The 27,596-nt window shown below is 33.0% G+C and overlaps 3 protein-coding genes across 4 annotated transcripts; 2 read left to right on the top strand and 1 right to left on the bottom strand.

Annotated features, from left to right (window-relative positions):
- Positions 1-2,600: 2,600 nt before the first annotated feature.
- Positions 2,601-18,604, top strand: LOC132718216 (uncharacterized). The gene is made up of 4 exons (XM_060701861.1): positions 2,601-2,728; positions 2,922-2,998; positions 8,708-8,890; positions 18,425-18,604. The coding sequence occupies exons 1-4, from the start codon at positions 2,713-2,715 to the stop codon at positions 18,587-18,589; spliced, it is 441 nt and encodes a 146-aa protein (XP_060557844.1). The 5' UTR covers positions 2,601-2,712; the 3' UTR covers positions 18,590-18,604.
- A 394-nt stretch (positions 18,605-18,998) lies between these two features.
- On the top strand, positions 18,999-20,882 carry LOC132718215 (uncharacterized). Its single transcript, XM_060701860.1, has 2 exons — positions 18,999-19,131; positions 19,519-20,882. Exons 1-2 carry the CDS (start codon positions 19,083-19,085, stop codon positions 19,797-19,799), a joined length of 330 nt encoding a protein of 109 aa, XP_060557843.1. The 5' UTR covers positions 18,999-19,082; the 3' UTR covers positions 19,800-20,882.
- A 1,825-nt stretch (positions 20,883-22,707) lies between these two features.
- Positions 22,708-27,596, bottom strand: LOC132718226 (uncharacterized). 2 transcript variants are annotated; one of them, XM_060701871.1, is made up of 4 exons: positions 27,000-27,596; positions 26,643-26,661; positions 26,011-26,229; positions 22,708-23,580 (listed from the first exon to the last, which is right to left on the bottom strand). In XM_060701871.1, exons 1-4 carry the CDS (start codon positions 27,582-27,584, stop codon positions 23,291-23,293), a joined length of 1,113 nt encoding a protein of 370 aa, XP_060557854.1. In that variant the 5' UTR covers positions 27,585-27,596; the 3' UTR covers positions 22,708-23,290. The 2 variants fall into 2 exon arrangements, with proteins under 2 accessions (XP_060557854.1, XP_060557855.1); XM_060701872.1 differs by lacking the exon at positions 26,011-26,229.

Genomic DNA, 27,596 nt, shown 5'->3' with positions numbered 1-27,596 from the left:
AAGATTTTTTTTATTTTTAGCTCCATTGACCTAAGTTTTGACCAAAGATGACCCATATTCGATCTTGACCTAGAAATCATCAAAACAACCTTCCAAGCCAATATTCCGGATATTTGGAACAAAACTGCAGCCACTAAAGTGTTAACACGAGATTTTTCTATTTTTCGCTCCCTTGACCTAGTTTTTGACCGGAGATGACCCATATTCAAACTTGTTCTAGAAATCAACCTTCCTGACAAATTTCCAGGATATTTGGATTAAAAATGCAGCCACTAGAGTGTTAACATTTTTTTTCTATTTTTAACTCCTGTGACGTAGATTTTCACCCGAGAGGACCCATCTTCGAACTTGGCCTGTATTTTTATTGAATAAAACATTCTTACAAAGTTTGATGAAGATCCAATCAAAACTGTGACTGCTAAAGTGTTAACAACCAAATTGTGACGACGAGCGACACAAAACGCATGACGACGGACGCCGGACATATGACCATCACTATACGTCTCCTTGACCACTTCGTGGTCAGGTGAGCTAAAAACAAATTAACTTTGGCTGGGCAAATTCTGATTCCAGGGATATAATTTGAAAATCTTGGATAATTTGCATAATTTTGGTCCAAAAGACTATGTTTCATGTTTAATATCGTAAGATAGAGACCTTGAAGTTCAAGGAGATTTCTGAAGTGCTTAATATGTAAGATTAGTCATGACACGCTTGGCCAGGGCAAATTGTGACCAAAGGGCTTTAGTTTGAATAAACTAAGTAGAAGCCTACAGGAAAATGTCACATTTTGTCACATTGTTTTAGAGAAGACGTTTTTAAATGTTTTTACTACATGCGAGTATATATATATGTCCCCTTGGGACAGGACCAAATAGCGTGAGCACGGAGCGAAACACGCTTATAGCTGGCTGGAATGCGGGGCGAAATCCAATTAATAAAATGTCGACCCGCGGGGGCGCAGGGCGAGATTTAGGAAAACTATTCTTGAAGCATTCAAACTAGGTCACAGTGGCTAAAAATAGATTTCTAGGTCAAGTCAAATAAAGGTTGTCTCGGGTCAAGTACTAGGTCACAGGGACTAAAAATAGAAAAATCTTGTTATCACTCTAGTGGCTGCACTTTTGATCTAGATATTTTGGACATTTTTCAGAAAGGTTGTTTTGATGATTTCTAGGTCAAGTCAAATATGGGTTGTCTCGGGTCAAGTACTAGGTCACAGGGATTAAGAATAGAAAAGTCTTGTTTTCACTCTAGTGGCTGCTGTTTTGATCCAAGTATTCTGAAAATTGGTCAGGAAGGTTGTTCTGATAAATTCTAGGTCACAGTCGAATATGGGTCATCTCCGGTAAAAAAACTAGGTCACAGGAGTTAAAAATAGAAAAATCTTGTTAACACTTTAGTGGCTGCAGTTTTGATCAAAATATTTTGAAAATTTGTCAGGAAGGTTGTTTTGATGATTTCTACGACAGGTTCTAATATAAGTATTCACCGGTCAAATACTTAGTCACAGGGGATAAAATTTTAACAAAAATTCTTGTTAACTCTCTAGTGGCTGCAGTTTTAATCCAACTATCCTGGAAAATTGTCAGGAAGGTTGTTTTGATGATTTCTAAGTCAATTTTAATATGGGTCATCTCCGGTCAAACAGTAGGTCACAGGAGCTAAAATTAAAAATCTTGGTAACACTAGTGGCTGAAGTTTTGATCAAAATATTTTGTAAATTGGTCAGAAAGATTGTTTTGATGATTTCTAGATTAAGTTTGAATGAGTCATCTTCGATCAAAAACTAGGTCGCAGAGCCTAGATATAGAAATATCTTGTTAACACTCTACTGGCTGGTGATTGGATCTATATTTCCTGGAAATTGATCAGGAAGGTTGTTTAATGATTTCTATGTCAAGTTTGACTATGGATCATCTTGTGTCAAAAACTAGGTCACACTGCCCAAACATGGAAAAACCTTGTTAATACTCTAATGGTAACTTTTTGTCTCAATTCTCATCAAACTTGGACAGGATGCTTGTCTAGTTAATTGCTTGGAGGAGTTCGAGTATTGGTATTTCTGATGAAAAACTAGGTCACATGAGCTTAAAAGAGAAAATCTTTTGAACTCTCTAGTGGCCAAATATCCTCAAAATTGGTCTGCAAGTTTGTTTTGATGATTTCTAGGTCAACTTTGAATATGGGTTACCTGGGGTCAAAAGCTAGGTCACACTGCCAAAATGTGGAAAACCTTATTAACACACTAAAGGTCATATTTTTTACTCAACTTGGTTATGATGCTTGTCTTAGACGGATGTGGTTGATGGGTCAGGGGAGCGATCTAGGGCCATCTTGGCATCTTGGCCCTCTTGTTATATGAATATGGTAAAAGTTTATTAAATCAATGCGACAAACTTACAAGTTATAGATTAGTTATATATTATTGAAAATACAGCATTCTTTTAAATTTCGATACAGCTACGTAAATGTCTAAATATTTTTTCAAGTCGCATATTCTCCTTTTATTGTACTGTTTACTTTTATCTATTTCGAGATACGACAAAAGATTGTGTTATACCTGATTCTGTTATCTTTCAGATCATTAAACCAAAAGTGATAGGCAGATAGCAAAATGTACTTTCAAATCTAATTGACATGCGTGTAATAAAGGATTCATGAGTCAAACCTATTTTAAAGAAAGGTTTTTAACACCTGTTGAAATCAATCATGTCATTATGGAACCGTAAGTTTTTCTTAGTTTTTTTAGGCTGCTGAAACAAAACAATTATCGTATCGTTGCATAAAGGATGCACATATTTACATCTCACGTTTGTTTAACGTTTTTTTATCTATACGTTCTTTTCAGTTTCATTTTTGTTTGTTTCGGGTTTTTTGTCTTATATCTATGATTAACGAGCATTTACCTTGAATTATAGCATATAACTGGTTTCGATCAAAAGTCTGGAGGACACACAAAGATTTGGGTGGAAAATTTAACGGATGGAACACCGAGGTATGTTAAATCTCATACTTTACTTCTATATTGTATCAAATTTTTGTTCTTATTATATAGTTATTATTGTTACAGTTATTGACGTGATAATAGATTTAAAGCAAGCATATGATTTCACGTATCGTTTCGTTACAGTACGAAAACTTTTAAGATTCTTTGATAACAATGAAACACTAACAAAAAGTTGCAAATTGCAAATTTGGTTTTGAAGAATTTGTTTTCTTTGAGCAGTACATGTATACAAGTTTAGAATTATTGATCCCCGAAGGAAAGTAATGTATGAAACATGCTACATTGACGATGTACGATGTACGATGTACGATGAAGTATGTTTTATGTTAGCCGCACAGTAAGTTTTACTTCAAACATGGACTGGTTTTCAAATTTATTTTATTTTGACGTCTGCACTGTACGCAGGCTTGACAACCTCTGATCCCCTTTAAAAAAAAACTTTATTTTGTTCCAGTCACTGATTTCTCCTTTAGAGCAAGTGCATTATATTACTATGAACCATAGGCCACTTTTCATGAAATGTGTCTAATCGGATATAATTTGAGCACCACAGTTTGAGCCATGTGGAAGTTCTTTAATTCAAAGTTTTACCATTATTATGAGTGAATAAAAAGTTCAGCTTAATTATATACATAAGGGGGGTTGGGGCGTGAACGGAAGTTTTGTGCTTAAAAATACCGTCCATGAAATCGCTCACTCGAAGCGATCCTGCAACATGTTCTATTATGCCGTTTTAAACAATGATTCTTTTTCCTAAATTTTTGAAAGACTGGAAACAGTAAATTAACCAACTGTTGCATATCTCATACATCGGCTAAGCACGGGGGAGGAACTGTTACACGAAGGATGGAGTTCTCATGATAACTTGTCAATGAGTTCTTGTGATAACTGTCACGGATTTAGTCGGAAAACTATTGTATATACATTGTACTGCAAAATCACACGTTAAAATGGTAATTTTCATCTTTAAAAAGTGAGTTTTAGGTGCTAAATTACACGTTATCGATTGAGCTTGCCTTACATATTGTATTCAGAGTCCATTTTTCATCGCCTCTTGCTTAAATTCTGGTAGTTTTGAGTAAAATGTCCATATCATTTGCCAAATTTTTCAAATGTCCCGGAGTTCTTGTGATAACTTATGTAGTGCCAATGTATCTCTTGTGCTAAATCACGGCACTTTTTAGCTTTTTTATTATTCAATAAAATCATCTCAGATGAGAAATATGGTAATGTCACTTGTCCGTGCGTCCGTCCGTGGGACCGTACAACGACTCGGCCGAATCATGGACGGAATTGTTTCAAACTCTCGGGGATACGAGTAGCTACTATATTCGAAGCCCAGCCTCTGTCTTCATTTTCTACAAATGACAACGTCTAGGGATATGTCAATCGACTGCAGTCCTTGTTTGTTATTATTAGCTCGACTAAACGAAGTAAATGGAGAGCTGCCCTACTCGCCCCGTCGTACGCGTCCAAATATAAGATTAAAGTTTTGGTGCAGTAAAATATTTTTCACTTTGACTTTTTTTATTTCTAAAGGTATCAACTTAATAATTCCAAATATATGTTCCTTATCATCAACCACATCTTATGTGACAAGGTTCATAACTCTAGTACCAATATTTTTAGATTTATCTCCCCTTGAAATTAAAATTTTCCTTAAAAAATATTTTTTTTACTGTACTTCTTTATTTCGTTAGGGATTAACTTCGAACTGCAAATATATGTTCCTTATCATTAACCACATCTTATGTGAACAGGTACATAACTCTTGCACCAATTGAACGTTTCCTTAAAAAATATTTTTTTTACTGTTACTTCCTTATTAATTATTAACAAGGTTCATATCTCTAGACCAATATTTCCATAATTATCTCCCCATGAACTTTGGTTCTTTTACTTGAACAAAATGTTATTTTGTTTAAAAGGTATCTACTTCAAACTTTTTTCTTTCATAGTTTTTTCTTCCTTAATGCGTCCAGTATTTAATTAGTTGAGCTTTGCTGTCTCCTGTAACAGCTCTTGTTTTAAACTTACGATTGATACGCTTAAAGTATATAAAACTGTTAGACAATATTCACTGCGGTATACCGTACCCCGGATATTGCTCGATATTATGAGGACTTTCATCCCATTTCGCGACTTTGAAGGAAGAAAGAAGGTATGTTTAGTGACGATATTTAGTCATTTTGAATTGGTTTGATATAAATTTTGTAGAAAAACAAATACTTCGATAATTTTTCTAGTTACTGAAACCCCAAAAATGTTGAGAAATAGCTTTGAAATGTAATTAGGAAGTAAAATTCGTCTCTTTGCTCACGTGATAAATCAGCTCGGATCAGTCGAATTTGATGTTTTTGTGCATATACTTCCTTAAAAGAAAAACTTGAATCGAGTAAAATGTGATAATAATGATAATGTTTATGTTGTAAATGTTCAATCAACAATAGAACCTCAGATGACTGTGCATTTTTAGAATAAATACACATGTTAGTGTACCGAGTATTGCGTTAAAGTTGCCCGCCGGTGTCACGAGTATTGCTTTTTAGTGTAACGAGTATTGGTTATCAATGACAAGTAAATGCAAGTAGTAAACACAAAGTATTTACCACATTTAATTTTAAATATTTCTTACTGTGTATACTTATTTACATTATATGTGCAGAATATGCAGAATTCGGAGGTACTTTACTGGAAACATCTGCGAATATTCCAGATTATCATTCCTGCTCGTGAAAAATCTCAGCCGAACGAACTCAGCAATTTTCTGTGTTTAAAATATTCTCGTTGCTATCGAAGGATCAACCTTTCCAGACTTTGTTAATAATTATTGCATATCTTACTTTAAATAGTAAAAAAATGCATCCAAAGTGCATTAATACTGCCTCAAGATTGTCAATATTAGACGGAATTGAGCAAGTGTGCCAATATCTTATATCAACCGACTTCCTACTATGCCAAAAATCCATATAAAGGTAACTTAGGGCATTTTGTACCTGCACTCTAGCAACGGCAGACCCTCTGTACGTGAAATTTTGTTACGCCATTAGCAATGAGTTACCGTATGACTGCCGAGCGGGTACAGCTCAAAAAACCGAATAATAGATTTTGATAAGATTATGATAAAGGGGCCAGCAGATGCAATAAAAAAGGTTATGTTCCTTATAACTTTTTACCTCTTAAAGGCTTGTTTTGAAGGCTTTATACCCCCACCCCTTTTGAGGCCTCAAATAGTGCAAAACATGCGCTATTTAGGCCCCAAACACGTTTCGTTTGAGAAATGTTGTTCAGAAGAGTGATCACTTTTTCGGCGCCACCCCATTAAAAAGTACATCAAGGGGGTTACACAGGGGGGGGGGGGATGTTCCCCCTTCTGTTTTGGGGTTTGAAGTGGGGCAGTAGCCCCTCTAATCGCCGAGAAGACTTGGACTTGTGGGGGGCTAAAAGGCCTCAGGTCGATTTAAAGGTACCGTTTAATTTATCTCAATCAATTGAGAAGTTTGTGCACCTTGAAATCAGTTTTGATGGGAAAAAACAACGCAATTTTTTTTTTTGGCAATTTTGAGACGCCCCCCCCCCCCCCACCTTGTTGCCATGGTAACTGGAAATTTTAAATTGAGCATCCTATTCCACAGGCTATGGTCCAGCTAACATTTGTGCCCAGTTTGATCAGTATTGAAGCATTTTTATAGTTTCATTGCAGTTTGAACTTGTAACAAAAGGCTTAACTATAATACAATGAAAACAGCCATTTTTCGCATTATGCTCATGCAGTAAAAGGTTAAGACGATACCGGCATGCTTGGACGGCATAAGCCCTCGGGCCAATATTTTATGAAGTGCGTCGATATGTTTCTTAAGGCAAACTTGCCCTGTAAAAACCTATTATTAATGTCATCTAAATATGTTTTTTTTATTCTTGTCCATTTCAGAGATGGGTCTCCTTGATCAAAGTTTCTTGAGACATGTATTTAAAGTTTTTTATCGTCAATTTTGATGTTTCTACCCTGCTTCCTGCACACACTTTATTTAATCCATAGTGTGATTTTCAACCAAATTGGAAATTAAATCTCTGTATTTGCCCGTATGAAAAGAACAGTAATAACACTGAAAATGCACTGTTGAATCTGAAATATTTAAATAAATATCATATAAACAGTACATTATCAGAAAAATGAAATTGAATCGATAACCAGACGTGAAAATTAGACAAAAATATCGAGTTTCCATATTAATGTGCTCATTCTGTTTTGCAATACTCTGTACACTAAAGTTTGGCTATTTTGCAATACCCTGTACACTTAAAATCAATACTCGGTACACTTTCTTGTATCTTTTTTGGCCTGTATCTTTTTGAACTTTCACACTTTTTGCCTGAAATTCGGACAAGGCATACTTGGATTGTGAATAAAAAAATAACTCTATTCAATTTTTTTTATATTTGTAATATAATAATTTCTAACGATTCTACAGTATCGCGGTCAGTATTTTCTAGTGAGCAGCGGATCGTTTAGGGGTAGTTTAATCAATTTTACAAATACCTGTAATACTTTTACGTCTTTTAGAGTTACAAAAATACCTCTAGATATATAAAACCCGTTTAGATAAATGGAATAGCCATTAGTTTGGAAAATATCGTCGCTGAACTTACCTTCGTTCCCCGTTCAAAATCGCGAAATGGGATGAAAGTCCTCATAATATCGAGCAATATCCGGGGTACGGTATACCGCAGTGATATTGCAATTTAAAATGTTCGGAATGAATAATAATAACCTGATTAACAACCATAATTATTTATATATCTGTTTGACATTCGAAGATATCAAACTGATGATTACATTATTGTTACCATAGATACATATCTAAAGAGTTCACTTAGACATACATGTACTTATTTTTATGCATAAAACAATAACAACGTAAATCATTGGCACAAATGATAATACTGACATAATCAATTTATTTGGCACTTACAACTGTATAAACTCGACAGAATAGGAAAGATAATACGAATTTTAATATGTTTAGCTTGAAAAAAAAAAACAGCATATAAACAATGTTCAAAACAATATTTCATATGTTTGACTTTCTGATGTTTCATTGCCTTTGGGTTCATTTACTGAGCTCTTTCCAAATATGGCTTAACATATGCTTTCTGAATAAATGTCTAAACAATTATAATACCGCTTATAATATCGCTTTATTTAACTGTATTTCACTTATAAAAAGTTCATAATTATCGTGTAAAATGCGAATTAACAATAAATACTAAATCTATGATGATTTAAAAGATGAATATCAAAATACGTATGTAAAACGTTTATCCGCAAAAACATATGACTGTAAACTTTAGGGATAACAGTTATGATAAACGAACAATACAACGAATAAACCTATCGAGGAATGTCTTTTTCTTCCTCCTATTTGTAAATATTTACCTAAAAAGAACATGCTTTTAAGTATTTGCCTTTATCCTTTCTCATAAAAACAATGGCGGAGAATGTGCCAAATAACCGCAAAGAACGCTCAACATTTTTATAGGGGCTCCTTCATCTCCCTCACATATATATGAAAGTATAATATGATAACAGTCGACAATTTAATTACAATAACAATTTAAACAAAATATGCCGTACTATTCAGCTTTTTTTTTAACTCTTAGCATATCTTGTTAATTTGACATTAACTTAAATTTCAGACAGAAAATAAGCTGAAGATTGACATCGAGAAGACAGTGGGTGGAGAGCCATTAAATATTTTGCTCGTAGGTGCTGCAAGTAACGGAAAATCTTCTACAATTAACTCGATCTTCTCAATAATGAATGGACGCATATCATGTCGTTCTAACGCTGGTAGCCTTGGAGAGTCATTTACCATTAAGGTTATCCTTTCACGATTTCAAATTATTTTATCATTTTTAAATGTTTTACTTGAAGTTGTCATGTTGTCATATGAGTGGATATACCTGTAAAGTTTTATTATATTTGCATAGAAAGTCTGGTAAATCTTTAAAAATAAACTGTCTAGTTCAATTATTTACCAAAAAGTTTTCTACAAATTGCCAAAGATATACATAAACTCTGTTATTTACTCTGTTAATATAAGTTGTTAATTACTTCGGGTATTTCTCGCATTGCATTACTCCAGTCGTTATGCTACGAAAATGTATTGACGTTGTTCATATACATATACATAAGATAAGTCTTTGATTATGTTAAGATGTTTATGCATTGTACAATAAGTTAAAAAAATGGAAAATAACACGAGCTTACTTCAAAGTAGTTTTTATTATAACTCACGTAAAGATTTAACTATATAGATAATGTGACGTCACATGGTGTTATTTTGATCTATCATCTCTGGAAATGAAAAACATCCGGTCAATAATGTTTTCCAATTTCTTCCAAGGGCGAATAATCTATATAGATTGAAGAAAACGTAATGCTCTACTTTTCTCCCCTGGCCACTCTGCTCTACGTGCCTTAGATGCTTGCAATAGCACTGTTGTACAGCGTTCACCGGAAAAAAAACCCATCAAAACAGTAAATTGAAAGTAAAAAGGTTTTCAAATTATATTATTATTTGTAATAACTGTTCAATCAAAACATCTTATAAAACTATAACAAACCTTTTTTCCGATATGCCAAATTCTCCAATCCAAAATGAAAGTACACATGTATAAACGGAAGCATTCGTATGGAGTATTTTCATTGGTCGTGTGAAAACCTTAGACCAATGAAAATACTCCGTACAAAAAATTAAGAGGAGGGCACTCTGTAGAAGTATTACATGCATTATAATTTGGAATTTAACATATAGGAAAAAAAGGTTTGTTATAGTTTTATAAGATGTTTTGATTGAACAGTTATTACAAATAATAATAAAATTTGATCATATTTATATGCGCAATACAATGAAATATTCATTCATTTCGAATAAACTGCCGTTTAGTCGGGTAATTTTGAAGGTCAGATCTCTGTCGAGTTACACTTGCGGTGACTTTGAGATTACACATCTTCTGATAACTTGAAATGATCGTAATGACAGCTTTATTTCCTTTAAGAGTAATCAATTCCCTACCATTTGGTACCAAGATATTGAAAATTGGTGAAAAAATGTTGAAGTTATGGAGTTCATATTTAGATGAGTGCTGAAAATTGAGCGGCGAGTTGCGTACCTTTACTAAATATATATGTATCAATTTTTTATTTTTTGTAGGAAATGAAGGTTATTGAATTAAAAGCATAAACCAAATATGAAAACATGTTTCAAATGAAAAATACTGTATTTTACATGGTTTTGAGAGGTAGGAGGGCTGTAGAGTGGGTGTGGGGTGAGGGGGGTGCGGGGGTAGTGACCAATCAACGCGCCGAACACCTATGGATACGATTTAGTATATTAATAAAGGGATATAATGATCTTAAACCTTTCTTTTTTAAGATTGGCAGATTGAAATTGCCAAATTTTTGTGTAACTTAATAAGATATTATATAAAAAGGATGGTCAAATGAATAAAATAATATTATTATCGACCATAATAAGGTTAACGATTTGTTTTAATACTAGACCATATAGATGGGTAACTTATTTACCATTTTCGTTTGATTCTAAAAAATGAAAATTGTCGCACCGTGTTTTACCAGGCAATTACATTGTACTAACTTGATGATACCAGATATCTATGCCTCTGCGAATATACAGTACCCAAGAGTTTTTAAGTTTTTAATATTTTGAGTTTTTCTGTAGTTTCGACAAACGGCTGCGTAATAAATAGTTGCAAGATACTGGTTGATTAAAAATTACTAATATTTAAGCATTACTCAGACAAAGAAAAACAGTAATATAAATCTATACAGTAACAAAAAAAATGTTCAGGCATAGAAAGTTAAATTCTTTTGAATGTACACGACTGTATATTATTTGTGTCGGCAAACAAACACTCTAAAGAAATCGTACATCCGCCAATTATATTAAAGCTGGTAAAGTGCTATTTTCAACTTGATATTTATTTATTTAATTCTTAATCTGCTTATTAAATACTTGTTTTAAAAAATCATAAAAAAAACAAGTTGTGAAATACGTACACAGAAATTCGTTATTAAATGAATTATAATTTTATGTATTTTTTAGTGTGACCACTAGAGTCCCTAGGATGATCCATAACCAGATTCGGATCATAAATATTTTGACATCTAACAAAAGTGACGTAATCTGATGCAATGTTATAACTCTAAAATATGCACCCTAGTGATTTTTAATCATAAATTATGATATCACAGCCAACACCGTGTATATACAGTTACGCCGGAATGTGAAAATAACGCACGATTCGTGCAATAAGTAACGCAGAATTGAACAATAAATGGCGGATACCTGACAAGATTTCCAACGCGGTAAGAAAACTGGCCAATATGTTTTTTATTTAACAGAACTGAAAAAAAAAACAATAGCTGCATACGGCTGCTTTATCCCTAATCAAGACTATTTCTACGGAATTGTTTACTTTTCAAGATTATTCGTGAAAATGATGACTTGACCACCGTTTTGCCGGCTCTTATAAGTACAATAATGCAAATTATTCCGTATAATTTCGATTAGGCAAGTCACATAAACCTAACTTCTTGTGATATAGAAAATTGAAAATAAACTGATAAAACGTGATTCAAGCCGTTTTTATGGTAACGCCGATGTACGTAAATTGTGCTTCGCGGTAACGCCGGAAAATGTGATATTTTTTTCTTATATGCTACAGAATTATTACACAGGTTTAACGCCTTTTTATCGGCGAATATAATCGAGTTATTTGCGACCTATAGTCAATGTATTTTCTTCGTAACTTATTAAGAAATATATGATAATTAGATCTTGACAAACTTTCAACATTTTGATTGCATATTGTAACTTAGTACAATCTGACCATTGTTTCCTGAAATTAAATTATTATTTATGCATGTTGCCCACATCTGATCTTGTTAGAAAATGAGAGCAATAAACTTAGTTTGCAAATAAATTGAATATAAAAATATTAGAACAAAATCCAGAGAAGAAGTGTATGTATATATTATACCTGAAATAATGGACCAGTAAAGCTTGAAAGTCTCCATATTTTCTTTATTGTGTTGGTGTTATGTGAAACTCAACCAAAACAAACATTTGGCTGTAGCAATTTGCCTGGTGAACTCCTGTGAAAAATGGATTATTTATTTAATTTATTTTTTCTCTTATAAGGAAGTAACTTGTATTCAAAAGATATTTTACTTAGAAACTATATGGCTCAAACTTGTAAAAGCATAACCTTATTGTCCTCTGCTAAAGTAAATGAATTATAACTCTTGGGGTAAAGATATACACTCCTCTTATGGTTTCTTATTATATGTTAACTTGTATGGGAAAAACATATGAATCTACCGTAAGAGTTTATGCTAGGCATTACTATAGACGTTTACAAAACTAACTAAAATTTTCACGCATTGCTTCGTACTCACTTCATCAAAGACTTATATTAGGAAGCTTACAGCTCTGTGGTTCCAGGGACGGATTCGAGACTGTGTCTTTTTTCTACGCAATCAAACTAAAATAAATTCTGTATAAAACAAATTAAAGTTTCCCTACAAAAAAATATTTGAAAAGTGCTGATACTAGCGGTATTACCGCGAAGCACTATTCACGTACATCGGCGTTACCTCATAAAAACGACTTAAATCCCACTTCATCAGCTTATTTCAATTTTCTATATTACCAGAATTTTAGTAAATGTCACTTGCCTACTTAAAATCGAAGTTATACTGTGTAAAAAGCATTGTTGTACTTATAAAAGAGTCGAGAAAAAGCCAAAATCTCGCTCAAAACGAGTCAAGTCATCATTTTCACGAATGATTTTGAAAAGTAAACAATTTCGTGAAAATAATGTTGATGAGGGATAAAGGGTAATGTATTCGCAGCCGTATGCAGCTATTCATTTGTTTCAGTTCGGTTAAATAAAAAATATATTGGCCAGTTTTCTTACCGAGTTGGAAATCCTGTCAGGTATCCGCCATTTATTGCACAAGTCTGCTTTACTTATTGCACGAATCGTGCGTTATTTTCACATTCCGGCGTTACTGGATATACATGGTGGTCAAGTGCCGCTTGTATAATAAACAACATATGCACCTTGTTAATGATATGTTACGGCCCATTGGCGCTTATATATACACATCTATTTATTTATAAAATAAGTTCCAGGAAAAAGTCTTTATTTTCATAATCATATGAATAGATTTGTAAAATCAAAATTATCTTTTTATCATCTGTTGCAAATCTTACCCTATAAAAGTCATTGCCACATGGTTTTCGTTATCTCAGGCATTTTTTATAAAATTATGCCCTTCACTGGTTCTTTGAACGATTTTTTTACATGGCATAATGAAAAAGAATTCACAAGTGTTGACAGAAAACATTCTGCTATTATTCTATTAAAGCTTGAAAAACAATCATTAAAAAAGTCTTATTTTTATGTTTGTCACAAAAACACGGAATTTTCTAAATGACAGAAAATCACACAGAAAACTAGAAAATGTCCAAGTAAATTTATATTAGGTTATTTCACTGTGTATGGGTGTTTATAAAATATTAAAGTTTGATTAGGTTACTGGCATTAGAGAAAATCTAATAGATAATAATTATATTCAATTTGAATGTCTGATGTTTAACCCCGTAGCAAGAATTAATCTGAATCTTTGTTTTTGTATTTTTTATTTTGTATTCTTGATATGAAATTTATGTATGCATAAGTCAAATTTTTCATGTTATAATCGTAATTTACGATCAGTATTTACGTATTTAACTTTTAATAAGCTAACACTTTACGCGGTTTACGTCACATCCGGTAAGGGAATATCTCTTCCTAGACGCTTTTCGCTTGAATGAAAGGGTCTATATGTGTATACAGTATTTCGATAGAGCGGAAGTCAGTGTACGAGCATGCGCTTTGCCACATCTCGTTCAGTTACCGTTTACGTTTTAAATGTGGCTACTACAAAGCGCGTCAAAGATCATTTTTCGCAAATTTTGCTGAAAGGAGCTAAATTTGATGGATGACCACTCAAATACAAATAAAGCAATTTTTGTATTAAAATAGGCGGATTTTGATACATAAAAAAATGCTTTTGGGCTTGATTTAGTGGTAAGTATCAACATCGTTCGCAAATTTCAGTGAATCGGCTACAGTTTCTCGCCAGTTTAATAAAGAAAAATCTGTTTGCGGAAAAAAGTAAATACTGTTCTAAAACCAGATATATTTAGCTTCACAAAATTGTTTAATTTGGGAAAATTATGATGAAGAAATAGGTTAAAAACATTACCTAGGTTGAACTCGACGCAAACCTTTTTTGCTTTTATTTTCGATCTTTTGAAGGGCTATTTCCAGTGAACGCTGTAAAACTGTGAATAGAAAAGAATATGTTAGAATAGAATAACTTTTATTTCCAAGGCTCATGTTAAATGACATATAAGTCACAATAATAATGAGATCAACTATCACATAAAAGTGATAAAAATATATTGAAACTTGAAAATTAACTGACAAAATAACAAAGTCACTGATAAACTTAATCATTATATTAACTAAATTTAACTATAAAACATCATATTTAACCTAATAATACTAATACGTGTATACGCAATAACTGTATTATTGTATCTTTTTTAAAGATTTCTTTCAAATTATACAAAAAGATAAACCAGCTTATCTAGAAATACCATGTATCATTAAACATTTGAAAGATTAATGTAGTGTGGGCAATCGAAAAGAAGCAACACTTTCCATCTGCTTAAGCCTTTAAACAGTAAGATTAAGGATCTGAAAATGCAGAAAAACGATCTGTTCAAAACAAGAGGAATCCACCGGTAGTGATTTACAGAAGCTTTATACAGTAATATTTTGGCATTATGCATAAGTACATCATCAGGACTCAAGTAAAAATATGGTTCCACGTAATGTGGAGGTCGAGAAAAATTTTCGGTCAATGAATAAACAACAGACGTTTGCAGTGTCGACTGACTTGGACTCAGATATGATCTCCAGGCAGTTGACGAAGCAAATGAAAATCACGATTATAAACACAAATGGAAATAAAGTACCATAATACTAACAGACACTGTAGACAGTATAACTTTTGGCAGAAAAATCTTGTTGTTTCTAGAGTATTGCTTAATCTACGCATTTTTGTTACCTTATTTCCAGTGGAGATTCACACCATGATGACAAAATTAGTGAGACTAGAATGTACGAAAGGCCAGGCGGCGAAAGATGCCATTAAAGGACATATGAGATGAACCTTTCAAAATTGAATGCTGAGTTAGATAAGTTAGATTATCTTTGGCAAAGGCCTTATGGAAAAAAAAACTAATTAGATGACCGATATTTCTAGATTAGCTGGTTTATCGTGTAGATATACTAACCATAGTATAAGGGCGACTTCAACCCCAAGTTTGACCAGAGCTGGGCATGAAGCATGTCATATTATGCGTGTTATATGACATGAAGAAGAATCCTCTATAGGAAGCTACTCGTATCGGCTAACAGAAGACAAGCAACTTGACATGATAACAATTTAGTTACTTCTGATACATATCATGCTTTATATGCACCAGCTCATGAAAAACATATAACGCACCAGCAATCGCAACAATGTTTTGGTATCATCTCAGATTGTTAACAACTCTAGTGTATTCTCGGCAAAGTCACCTGTTACAACATTATAACTGTGCTGTGCACTTACACTTACCAGATACTGTAATCATTTTAAAATATAGATGTTATGACTCTAAAATATAACAAATAGTAACATAAAAACACAAATGTACATTAATTAAGATTGATAACAAGTAACAAAAAGGTCAGATTTGTTTAGTTCAGTATCAACTATACATCTTGAAAGTCTTCATTTTGTTAGGGCATAATGTACATTCTCGTTTGGATCAATCAATGACGAATGATTCTCAGACTAATAATGCATAGTGGCATAATATAATATAGCACATGTCTCTCAGGGTAATAGTGCATCTAAAAACATTTGATCTGAATAACACCGAGGCGAAGATGATGTGTTATATTAGTTCTCGGGATGTTAACTACAAAATCACGTCTTGCATATTATCATGCACTATTACCCGTAGAGTCATGATCTATTTTTATGCTCCCCGAAAAATTTCGGGGGAGCATATAGTCGTCGGGTTGTCCGTCCGTCCGTCAGTCCGTCAGTCCGTACGTACGTACGTCCCGAATTCGTGTCCGGCCCATAACTTTGTTATTTGAAGTCGGATTTTAAAACTATTTCACAGAAATGATCACCATATTGAGACGACGTGTCGCGCGCAACATTTGGGTCGCTACCTTGAAGGTCAAGGTCACAGCATGACCTTGCAGCAAAATCGTGTCCGGTCCATAACTTCATTATTTGAAGTCGGATTTTAAAACTATTTCACAGAAATGATCACCATATTGAGACGATGTGTCGCGCGCAACATTTGGGTTGCTACCTTGAAGGTCAAGGTCACAGCATGACCTTGCAGCAAAATCGTGTCCGGTCCATAACTTCATTATTTGAAGTCGGATTTTAAAAATATTTCACAGAAATGATCACCATATTGAGACGATGTGTCGCGCGCAACATTTGGGTCGCTACCTTGAAGGTCAAGGTCACAGCATGACCTTGCAGCAAAATCGTGTCCGGCCCATTACTTTGTTATTTGAAGTCGGATTTTAAAACTATTTCACAGAAATGATCACCATATTGAGACGATGTGTCGCGCGCAACATTTGGGTTGCTACCTTGAAGGTCAAGGTCACAGCATGACCTTGCAGCAAAAGTGTGTCCGGTCCATTACTTTGTTATTTGAAGTCGGATTTTAAAAATATTTCACAGAAATGATCACCATATTGAGACGATGTGTCGCGTGCAACATCTGGGTTGCTTCCTTGAAGGTCAAGGTCACAGCATGACCTTGCAGCAAAATCGTGTCCGGTCCATAACTTCATTATTTGAAGTCGGATTTTAAAAATATTTCACAGAAATGATCACCATATTGAGACGATGTGTCGCGCGCAACATTTGGGTAGCTACCTTGAAGGTCAAGGTCACAGCATGACCTTGCAGCAAAATCGTGTCCGGCCCATTACTTTGTTATTTGAAGTCGGATTTTAAAACTTTTTCACAGAAATGATCACCATATTGAGACGATGTGTCGCGCGCAACATTTTGGTTGCTACCTTGAAGGTCAAGGTCACAGCATGACCTTGCAGCAAAATCGTGTCTGGTCCATAACTTTGTAATTTGAAGTCGGATTTTAAAAATATTTCACAGAAATGATCACCATATTGAGACGCAGGGTCCGGAACATTTGGGTCTCCACCTTGAAGGTCAAGGTCACAGCATGACCTTGAAGAGAAAAGCGTGTCCGGCCCATAACTTTGTTACTGGAAGTCCGATTTAACAACTATTTCACAGAGATGATCACCATATTGAATCGACGTGCCGCATGCAACATTTGGGTCCCTACCTTGAAGGTCAAGGTCATGTCATGACCTTGCAGCAAAATCATGTCCGGCGCATATTTGAAGTTATTTGAAGTCGCATTTTACAACTATTTCACAAAAATGATCACAATATTGAGACAATGTGTTGTGCACTATATTTGGGTTGTTTTTACACTTTGAACTTTGTCTGTGACATAACTCTGACACAACAAGAGGTATACCTTCCTGTGTCCAAAACATAATCGGGGAGCATCACCCGGTTCAACCGGCTCTTGTTTTATTATACCTTACAATTTTAATATTGTAAACATTTTGATATAGCAGAACGATTACGTGAGCAGAGTGGACAGGGGAGGGAACTAGAACGCGAAGATTACGTTTCTTTAAAACTATATCGATTACTTGCTGGGGAATATTGCAAAAAGAAATTGACCGAGTGATATTAATATTTATAAGATGATAAACCGGAATAAATACATCTGACGTCACTTAAGGCTATGCACCATAAACAATAATGAAAAATTGTGTGGTCTTGATTCTATTGTGTTTATCAGCAGTAAACTCCTAAAATAAAGTCTGACATTTCTGCAGTCGTTTGATCTTTTATGCTGTGTAACCATAGGAACGGTAGTACGCGGACGGCTGCGATAAGTCTATTTTAAAGCTTAATCCAATTGGTATGAGGTTCTTTTTTAGGGGAGGGGCCACATAATCAGACAATTTTGCTAGAGATATTTCAAAAAAATCTTTGAAAAAATAATATTGTATTTATGCTACTCTTAATCTGACTTGAGTTAAAAGTCTTGCAATTTTTGTTTGTTTGTTTGTTTTTCTTCTTTTTTGTTTGCTATTTTGCCTCAATTAATTTTATTTTTAGTTTCAAGTTTTCTTATTCAGTATAGGCAAATACAAGGAAACGGACCGTTTAAAAACATTTTCTTCTACGATACATCAGGTATTGAGGAACAAAATGGACCTACTATCCAAGATATAGAAGATGCCTTAAGTGGTGGCAAAAAACCTGGTGTAAAGGTAAATACAAATTTGTATAATTATTATTAATATTTGTTTTGGAAACACGATAATCGCAAACGGCTATAAAGTAAAGAAATACACCGAGACTCAATAATACTGTAAGTAGTCGGTTAGACTAGTGACATTATCATCAGAATGTCCGAAATAAGTAGCTTTCTATTTTTAAACTATAACAAACCAATTATTGATTTGGCACTTGTCCGTTTAACAGTGCAAGCTTAAGATACGTAGTAGTCAGGACACGACCTAGTATATAATGTTTTATTGTTTGATTTTTGTTTGTTTCTTTTTTGTTTTTTTTCTTTTTGCTGCAACATAAATAAGCTCTCGAATATGTAAAACTTGAAACTTTTTGAAACAATAATTACAACTAATATTTTAGTTTGTAGCACAAGAAAAATCAAAAGACAATGAGAAAAAAAAGGAACTTGAAATACATTGTATAGAGAAAAAAAAGGAACTTGAAATACATTGTATAATATACGTACTTGATGCAGAAAGTGTCAAACATGGATTAAGGATGTCTACTAGAAAAAAACTAGAAGATATTGTTAAGGCAGTAAGAGAAGGTAAAGTTTAATTTTGATAAAAATATTTTATGGTTAAGTAACGTTTTTGCTCGGAATCAAAAGGTACTTGTTTATTTTTTTCTATTCCTTTTAAACTTACAATGCTAAGATAGGATACTGTGATGAATAAAATATTGAAGTCTATTTATTCTATAATATGAATTGTTATATTTAATATATAAAATAAGTGATTAGAAAAGAAAAGACCAGTACCATTGAATTACCGTATTTATTTTGAAAAGCAATGTATACAAGCCAGGATTCATTTACATCAGTTGTTTCAATTATACATACCTTTTGCAATATTGATATAAACAAAATGTGTTTATCGTTGGTTAGTTTGCATTAATTAACAACAGCATAGGTCTAATTTTTTTTTAATTTTAGAACCAACACGGGTCGTGTTTCTGACAAAAATCGACAACATAAGCAGTGACGTATATAAAGATAACAAAAAAATGTTCTCCTGTGATAAAGTAAAGAATTTGGTGGCGCAGACAGCAGGATTGATGTCAATAGATGAAGGGTTGATTTATCCAATAAGAAATTACGTTAATGAGCAAGACCTAAGCCTGGAGATAAATATACCATTGTTACTTGCATTAAAGAAGGTTGTCGGGTTTGCAAGCGATTGCCGAATGGGAAAGACATATGACAATATTTCTTAAAGGTCGAAAAAAATTGAAGACTAAGACATGTATGTCGTTCAAAGGTAAAAATGCCAACAATGACAGTTATCGTGAAAAAAGAGTTTAAAATGATTATATGTTTATAAGATTATACAAGGCTCCAGCTTTTTTATGTTTAAATAGTAATCATATGAGCATAGGAAACGAAATTTAGCTTCCTCGTAATACATCACAAGCATATTCTGATGACCTAATGTATAAGGTGATCAACAGGTGACCTTAGCATACCCATGATTTAAAGTGACATTATGCTCATATTTTCATTGTCAAGTTGAGCTGAATTTACTTTATATTTCATATGATTTGCTGTTGAAATGATGTTTGACCAACAGATTATATTGGAAAATGTTTAGGATAAATTTAAAATCTGCCTAAAATATAAAAATACTGCCCCACTCTTTTTATAAATTGAATGTTACAGGTAAATGATATTTACTGCAATTTCGTTTGAATCTGGTGGTTATTTATTGTTTATGCGAAGTAAATCATTAAAGTAAAAGGAATTAAGGCAAAATGAAAATTTATTTTGACTCTCACCTGTTCACTCACTATATACCTTTAGATGGGCATAATGTCACTTTAATATAAAAACTATTGTCATGAAATACGTACATGCTGAAGATCATTAGAAGCTTAACAGCTGTCACAGGGATAACACATTAAGCAAAATCGTTAAGATATATGCGCCACCCCTAGAACTATATATTAAACTCGTTCGCATTTTAAAACACTCATCTAAGCTGTAACTTCATAAATCTTACAACTTATTAAAACATTTAAAAATTATTGAACGAAATATATGTTAAACCATTACCATTAAAGGACACGAATTACCTATTTAGCTTCCTCAAAATTACAAATGCATATAGTAACTCACAGTATACACAGGTGTAATTCAGAAGTAACTACAAATGTTTGTGTTGAATTTATTAAGCCTAACTTTTTTCAAATACGTGATCGTATAAAGACATAACAAAATTAGTTTTAATCATTCTCAAAAGTAGGTTTACAGAAAGTGAACTTTCCTTTTCATACACATGATATTCTTGACAATCGACTTCATGAAATAACCCAGCAATCCTACAATGCTTTTAGAAATTTTTAATCAATATTATCAACATCTATCGCCATACATTTTCATTTTAACGCATCAAAACATTTATTGATGAGCATACATGACAAGTATGTAAATTGTTTTTAATGAAGTTGACCAAGACCGATTGATTTTTCATACTAACCGATTGCTTGTCACACATTTTAAATAGCTAGCTAGCAGTAAATACCTGAATACCCTTAAATTAGGTGCATGCAAGTCATTTAACTAGGGCTGCAACAGGGGTGACGAATTTCACAATCTGCAGATTGTCTTCTGAGATGAACATTTTAGCAAATTGCATAGGAAATCCTTTTACTGATTGATAAAACGACAACACATTGTCAGACATTTGACTTATAATGCTGCTGCATAGACCCTCCACAATGCCTTGTTGAAAGAAATATTTAAAGATAGTCCCTTTTTGGGTATAGGATGTATAAGGCAAGCACGAAATTGTCACATACTTCACATTTAGCGTTCAAAACTCGCGGCCTTGAGCAGACAAGCCGTGGAATGATAAAACACATAACCTTATGGTGAACAAATGAACAAAGTTCATTCAGTTATTAAAAAAGATTTAGAGTTGAAGTTGATGTTTGACCACAAATGATGACATTGACCATGAGACGGCACAGCAATGGTTTAAGTTTTTCACATCGTTCTGTTTATGTAAACATTTGAACCAAGTTTGAAGAAACCCTTTAAAGAGCGGACACGAAATTGTCTGAGGAAAGATACGCGAGATGTCGATTACCGAGTTAACGAGTTGCACGAAGAACACGGGCCTAGCCGAAAGCTTGATATAACGAAACCCAGTAGACGTAGACCTACAGTTTGAGTGCGGAATATTTTTAAACTTTTAGCATTCTTAATAACGAACTCTAAATAGGTAATGAAAATTTACTTTTGACAACATCTCCCAGACTGAAATACAGCAGTTCATACATAATTATTATACGTTACAATTGCTCATACAACACTTATAATGTAGTGTTGTGTTACTAGTATATCAATTATACGGGTTTAATGAGCAATTTAAATGTTATCTTAACTGCTGTATTTCAATCTTGGTATGATGTCAAAAGTCAGTTTCCATTACTTGTTTAGCTTTCGTCATTAAGAATGTTCTAACATTTGTGAACTAAAAGATATTGTCATTATTAGTGAGGAAACATACATGAATTCATACGATAATGTCAGGTTTAAGCTCATAAAGACACACAATTAAAGCATTAAGTTACGCTCTACGTGTGTCCGTTTTACTATTATCTCAATGTATGAAAAGGATATACCGTTAAATATCATTTGGAACTGGCGTTTAAGGACCTTTAGGTTAATGATATCAACATAACCTAGTTGTTGCGGACTGCCCCATCTCTATTATGTCTCAATTGTTGCGAAATGTCCGACCCCTAATACGACTCATTATGAAGCGATGCATTATCCTCTTACAGGATGACGTCCGTACGGATGGCAATGGCTTTTTGGTTGACCCCTTTTCATTATGCTAACTCACTGACCCGCCCTAATGACCTACCCCTGCAATCCCGGATTATGCCATGCTTATGCGATGAGTTATGTCTTATTGACACAGTTATGTAAGAATCACGTGGTACGCAGCAAGGGCAGCTGGTAGTCTGTTCAACTGTGCTACCTTTATTACTATCATGACCATATTGTCTCATTTTCGTCATCGTAGTATTGGTTTTCATCATTCTGTTATTGAAGCAATAAATGTCGCTTTCCATATTCACTGCTGCAGTGACAAATCTTCATCAAAACAAAAATAAGTCATTTTGCATACCCTTTTTATAAAATGATTTCCAGTGTTAAATTGAAATATGGTCATACTAAGCGTAAATAGTATTGGTGTCTGGCGTTTAAAAACCTATAAGTCAATGATATCAATAATATGTACTTTACAACGATTTATTAAAAATATAATGTATTCTATATGTAAGGGCCTATAGTTATGTGGTGAATTGTTATATTGAAAAATGGTATTTTATTTTGTTTCGTACTTTTTCGTTTTATCGACATATTGTTGAAAATTACTTTTGCTTCACAAGGAAATGTGTTGGCATCTAATTATCAAAATATGGTTTAACATTATTGTATTGTTTGTAAAAGAATATCGCTGATGATCTTTTAGGTTAATTGGAAGTATTGTGCAGCTGAACAATTGAATTTTAGGTTAAATGTACATATTTACTAGCTGCATTGTTTATAGTCTGATTCTAAGCTTGTAAAAATATTATGTGAAATAGGCAAAAACAAAATGATTTCTACATGATTTGAAAACGGATGTACTTTTGTGCGATTGAGAAAGTTTCATATGTAGTTTTCAGCTGGGGTAGCATTGTCCATTTCCCCTCTATACAAGTGTTTCTGTTTTAGGTTGTTCATCATCTAAGTTGGCGCATTTTGATTGACAAAAATCTTTGCCTTTGTCAGGGAGATATCTTTCTAAAAATGAAATAATTTTGTCGACACAGAACTTTTCCTGTGAATTATTTTGGTCCTCGTACCAATCTATCACCGTTCCTAAGTCTTTGTAATTTTTTCCATCTATATTCGCTGTTACTTTTTCTGTATAATCCTCAATTCTGGCATCATTTGACTTGCAGTGCACGGATATGAATCCAATCCGTCGGTTATCAATAGCTGGAAAATAAATATATAATAACATATACAATCAAACGAAAGCAAAGAAAAAACAAGAAATATCTTTAAAAAAGATAATCGGCGTAAATTCAGTGCAAAATGTCTCATAGCTTTAGAATATTTTCAAAATTAATGATATTTATACTTTATAACAATATAAATGTCTAAATTGAAATATATTTGGTGGTTACTAGTATAATCTATGACAGTTGTCTAAACTTAGCTGAAACATGTATGCTCCTATAATGTCAACAAATTAGTCATGTTATTATAGATGCTAGAAGCTTTTTTGTCACCGTGACTTTTGACTACTGGTTTCAAAGTCAATACCAGATAATAACCAATCACACTACCAAATTTAGAGACTGCAAAGGCCACAATCAGCTGACAACTTGAATTTTATTGTTAAATAATATTAACTTATATGTATCTGACCTTCATTTTGTAAAAGCACTTCTGTGCATAAAATGCTGCAATTATTAGGTCATGATAATAACACCAAAATCTTTTGTTGTTTATATCTTTTATTTATGAAAGAATACAAACTGTAATAAACAATCAATGGAACATATCAACTCTGAACTATACTATTTATAATGCCTTCTTATCTATCTGGCAATGAAAATGAATAATTGAAGACTTAAATCAAAAGTTAAACATAACCTTACTAGTAAAAGTTATACTTAATGTATTTTATAAAAAAAGGATTTCTATTTAAAATTGCACAGCTTGACTAGTATTTTGTATATACTAGGGGTATGAGGTGGAGGTACTAGTTAAGCCTACTGGCATGGCTACGTGTCGTACACCTACACAGGTTATATTTTACAATGTACTTTAAATGTGGAATGTAAAATATAAATGTTGTTCCATATATACAGAAATATATCTATTTATCTTATAATAGGTACTAAACTCAATTTTGTATAACCCATCAATGACACTGATTATCAAGTGAGACAGTTTCAGATTGAGGTAGTCAATTGGGGTGTATTTCGGTAAATTTACCTACCGGTGTAAACAAACGCCGAATAACTATGAATAAATTAATTTGTTATTATTACGCACAAAAAATAATACTTAAAGTTTTGCGATTCTTTATGATAATGTTGCATTTTAAATATATTAATTTTTCGCAATTCATATCAGCTCTGGAGAATCTTTTTGTTGATCAAAAATATCGTTCATTTTCATAGAAAACAGAAAAGCTACGGCAAATAAAGTACGAGTGAGTAGTAATCGAATGTTTAAGTAAAGGCTGAAAAACAAAAAGTTGGGTTTGTTGTTAATATTATCAACAAAATAAATTGTACATGAAATCATATGTACTGTATATTTTTGTATTTTGATATATCTTTGTTTTGGTCATAACGTTGTGATATTTAGTTTACGATTGTATAAATATTTTTAATACAACTTTATTCTTAGAGACAAGTAAACTAAAGATTACGAATTTGTCCTTAAATTTCATAACAGCCAGTCTTTCCACCAATGAAAAACACCCTCTTTTAGCTGAAGATTTTGTAACTAACAATTTCATTTGTTAAAAATCTAGATCAAAATCCATTTTAATACAGCTACGCCGAATAAAGGCAACAAAATCGATTATAGAATACAGACAATTCCATTTATTAAACAAACAGGTTATATTATTTTCCGTGTCTTTCAACTACATTTGTGGATGGAATGAAACCCATCGTTCAGCGGATGTTTGCCAGGACAAAAGTGATAACTTGGATAGGGAAAAGGAATATACAACATGAAAGTGTGCACTTTTTTGTTTTTGTTCACAAACGATTCGTTGTTAAGCAAAACCTCTAATTGAAATAAATTTAGTAAAGCAGCCATAAAAATATTTCGCATTGGACGTTGTCAACAAAAATGAGAGGTACTGATGATAATTTGTTTATTTGTTTGTTTGTTTGTTTGTTCGGTTGATTGGTTGGTAAGTTGGTTGGTTTTACTGCGCACAAACACAGTACGAGTATATGTCAAAAGCTCCGAAACAGAAAAGATGATTTTGGCTTGTCTTGGGTCTTACAAACTTCTAAGCAAATCCTGTGATGAAGTTGGAGCTATACTGTAGGCCTCCAGTTATTCAAACCCGTTTATTCACCTCTTGATAAACGGTGGCTGCCTTATTATGCATCAACCATTACTAATGATAAACTGTTACTCGAATACTTAGTTCTAGCGAAATGTAATCGTAATGTTTTTGGTGTAATCAGTAATCGTAGATATTAAATAACAATAACAAATAGATCTAAATCGATATCGAAATCTGAATTTGAATGGTGTAACTTCAATGTATTGGATAAGAAGGGTAAGAGGAAACCAACCCCATCACTGGCTCTGGAACATGCCAAACCGATGGAGATATTAAACTCCATTAAGCAGGTGGGGAATTATAAGCACTTACAAGAAATTTACCTTTTACACAACTCAGTGCGTAACAAATATTTGAATCATATCTGGTGTCAAGTAGACATACTACAATTATTGGCTCATATTCATCTGCTATGTAAGAGATTTCTTCGCATACAGTCAACTCTATGTTTGTTTTATTCATTTTCTTTTTCAAACGTGAAATAACCTTTCCGGTCAATGGTGACTTTGCCGTGTCGTGGATATAAGCTCGTATTATTTTATCTATAAAGTTGAAGATATTTTCCCTTAAACAAATAGGTTTTTCTGTTAAAAAGATTTTATTTTCAAGATTCAATTTTAAATTGAATTAAGCATTTTACTAGCTATATTAACATTTTTACGTTCTGTAAGATTAAGATTTTAAAATATGTAAAAAGGAAATATTACATCAAGCATCGAATTTATAGTAACTTAGAAATGACTGAAAGTCAAAGTCCAAATAAATATTTGAGTACAGGTAAGTACATTCTGTCAGAAAATTATACCTTAATTTAATGATTACTTTAGTGAGTACAAAAGTCTATTACAAATAATGAATTGACGACAATCGAAATATTACCTTTTTCCACGTAGCCAAATCATTACTCTTTCTTTTATATGTAAAAGATACAGATTACAAAATGTTAATCTCTTACCTGCAGTCCTGACACAAATCTGTAAAGAAAAATGCGCATTTGTTAAAGGGTATAAATCAATATCTTATGATATTTTTGTTAAAAATGTATCAACAGCAAAATTAAATTGGTTCCACTATTACATGGTTGATTATGTAATAGAATGTGTCATAGAATTTAACACACATGAATATTGTACGTAAACAGAATAAAATGTTCCGGAACGAAATATTATTTGCTATTTTAAATAGGGTTTTACCCGTTTAGCAATGATTTTGTGCAAGCGCCATTCGCTTTTAAGGCAATTATCTACCATGTTTATTTCATACACATATATATGGACATTTTATGAAAACTGATGAAATTATTGTTACTTACATCATTTGTGTATATGAATTCCTCAAACCGTTTTAAATACTCTAAATACTCGATGTCGGTACTGGTCCCTGGCTTTTCTAAATCCGTGAGTTTCAAAGATCGAAGTAGACATTTCACTTTCCAGTAATAAACATTCTTCTCAGAAGATGTCTTTTTTTCCTTTACAATAAATGGCATGATTTCTTTTGTGAACCTAATTTCAAGACGAACGGCTTTACTTATTGCTTTACATAAAAGCGTTTCTTCATTTTCAGTATTTGCCGCTGTTTGTTGAGTTGAAGTGTCTTTATTTAGTGCCTCACTTTTTCTTCCTAGTTTTGAAAGAAGGTACAATTTATGATAATGACTTTTTGAAAGGTGTTCAACTACTTTTTTATCAATTTCATTACTACTAGAATATTTTGTAAACTCCGTTATCTTTTCTTCTTTGTGAAGCTCACATTTACATTCATTTACACAGTCCTCACATATAACTTTGTTGTGATGTTCATGCTCACGACAAAGAACAGCTTTTATTAACGTTTTATTATGTTCATTGCACTTAGCAAGATCAATCTCCGATTCTTTAAAAAAAAATTTTAACATCTTCTTGCCGCA

Source organism: Ruditapes philippinarum, unplaced genomic scaffold (assembly GCF_026571515.1).
Source record: "Ruditapes philippinarum isolate M1 unplaced genomic scaffold, ASM2657151v2 ctg1035_1_1_1_1, whole genome shotgun sequence".
Taxonomy (NCBI): Eukaryota; Metazoa; Mollusca; class Bivalvia; order Venerida; family Veneridae; genus Ruditapes; species Ruditapes philippinarum.
The sequence above is the reverse complement of the archived record's forward strand: the minus strand, read 5'-3'. Positions and strand labels throughout refer to the sequence as shown.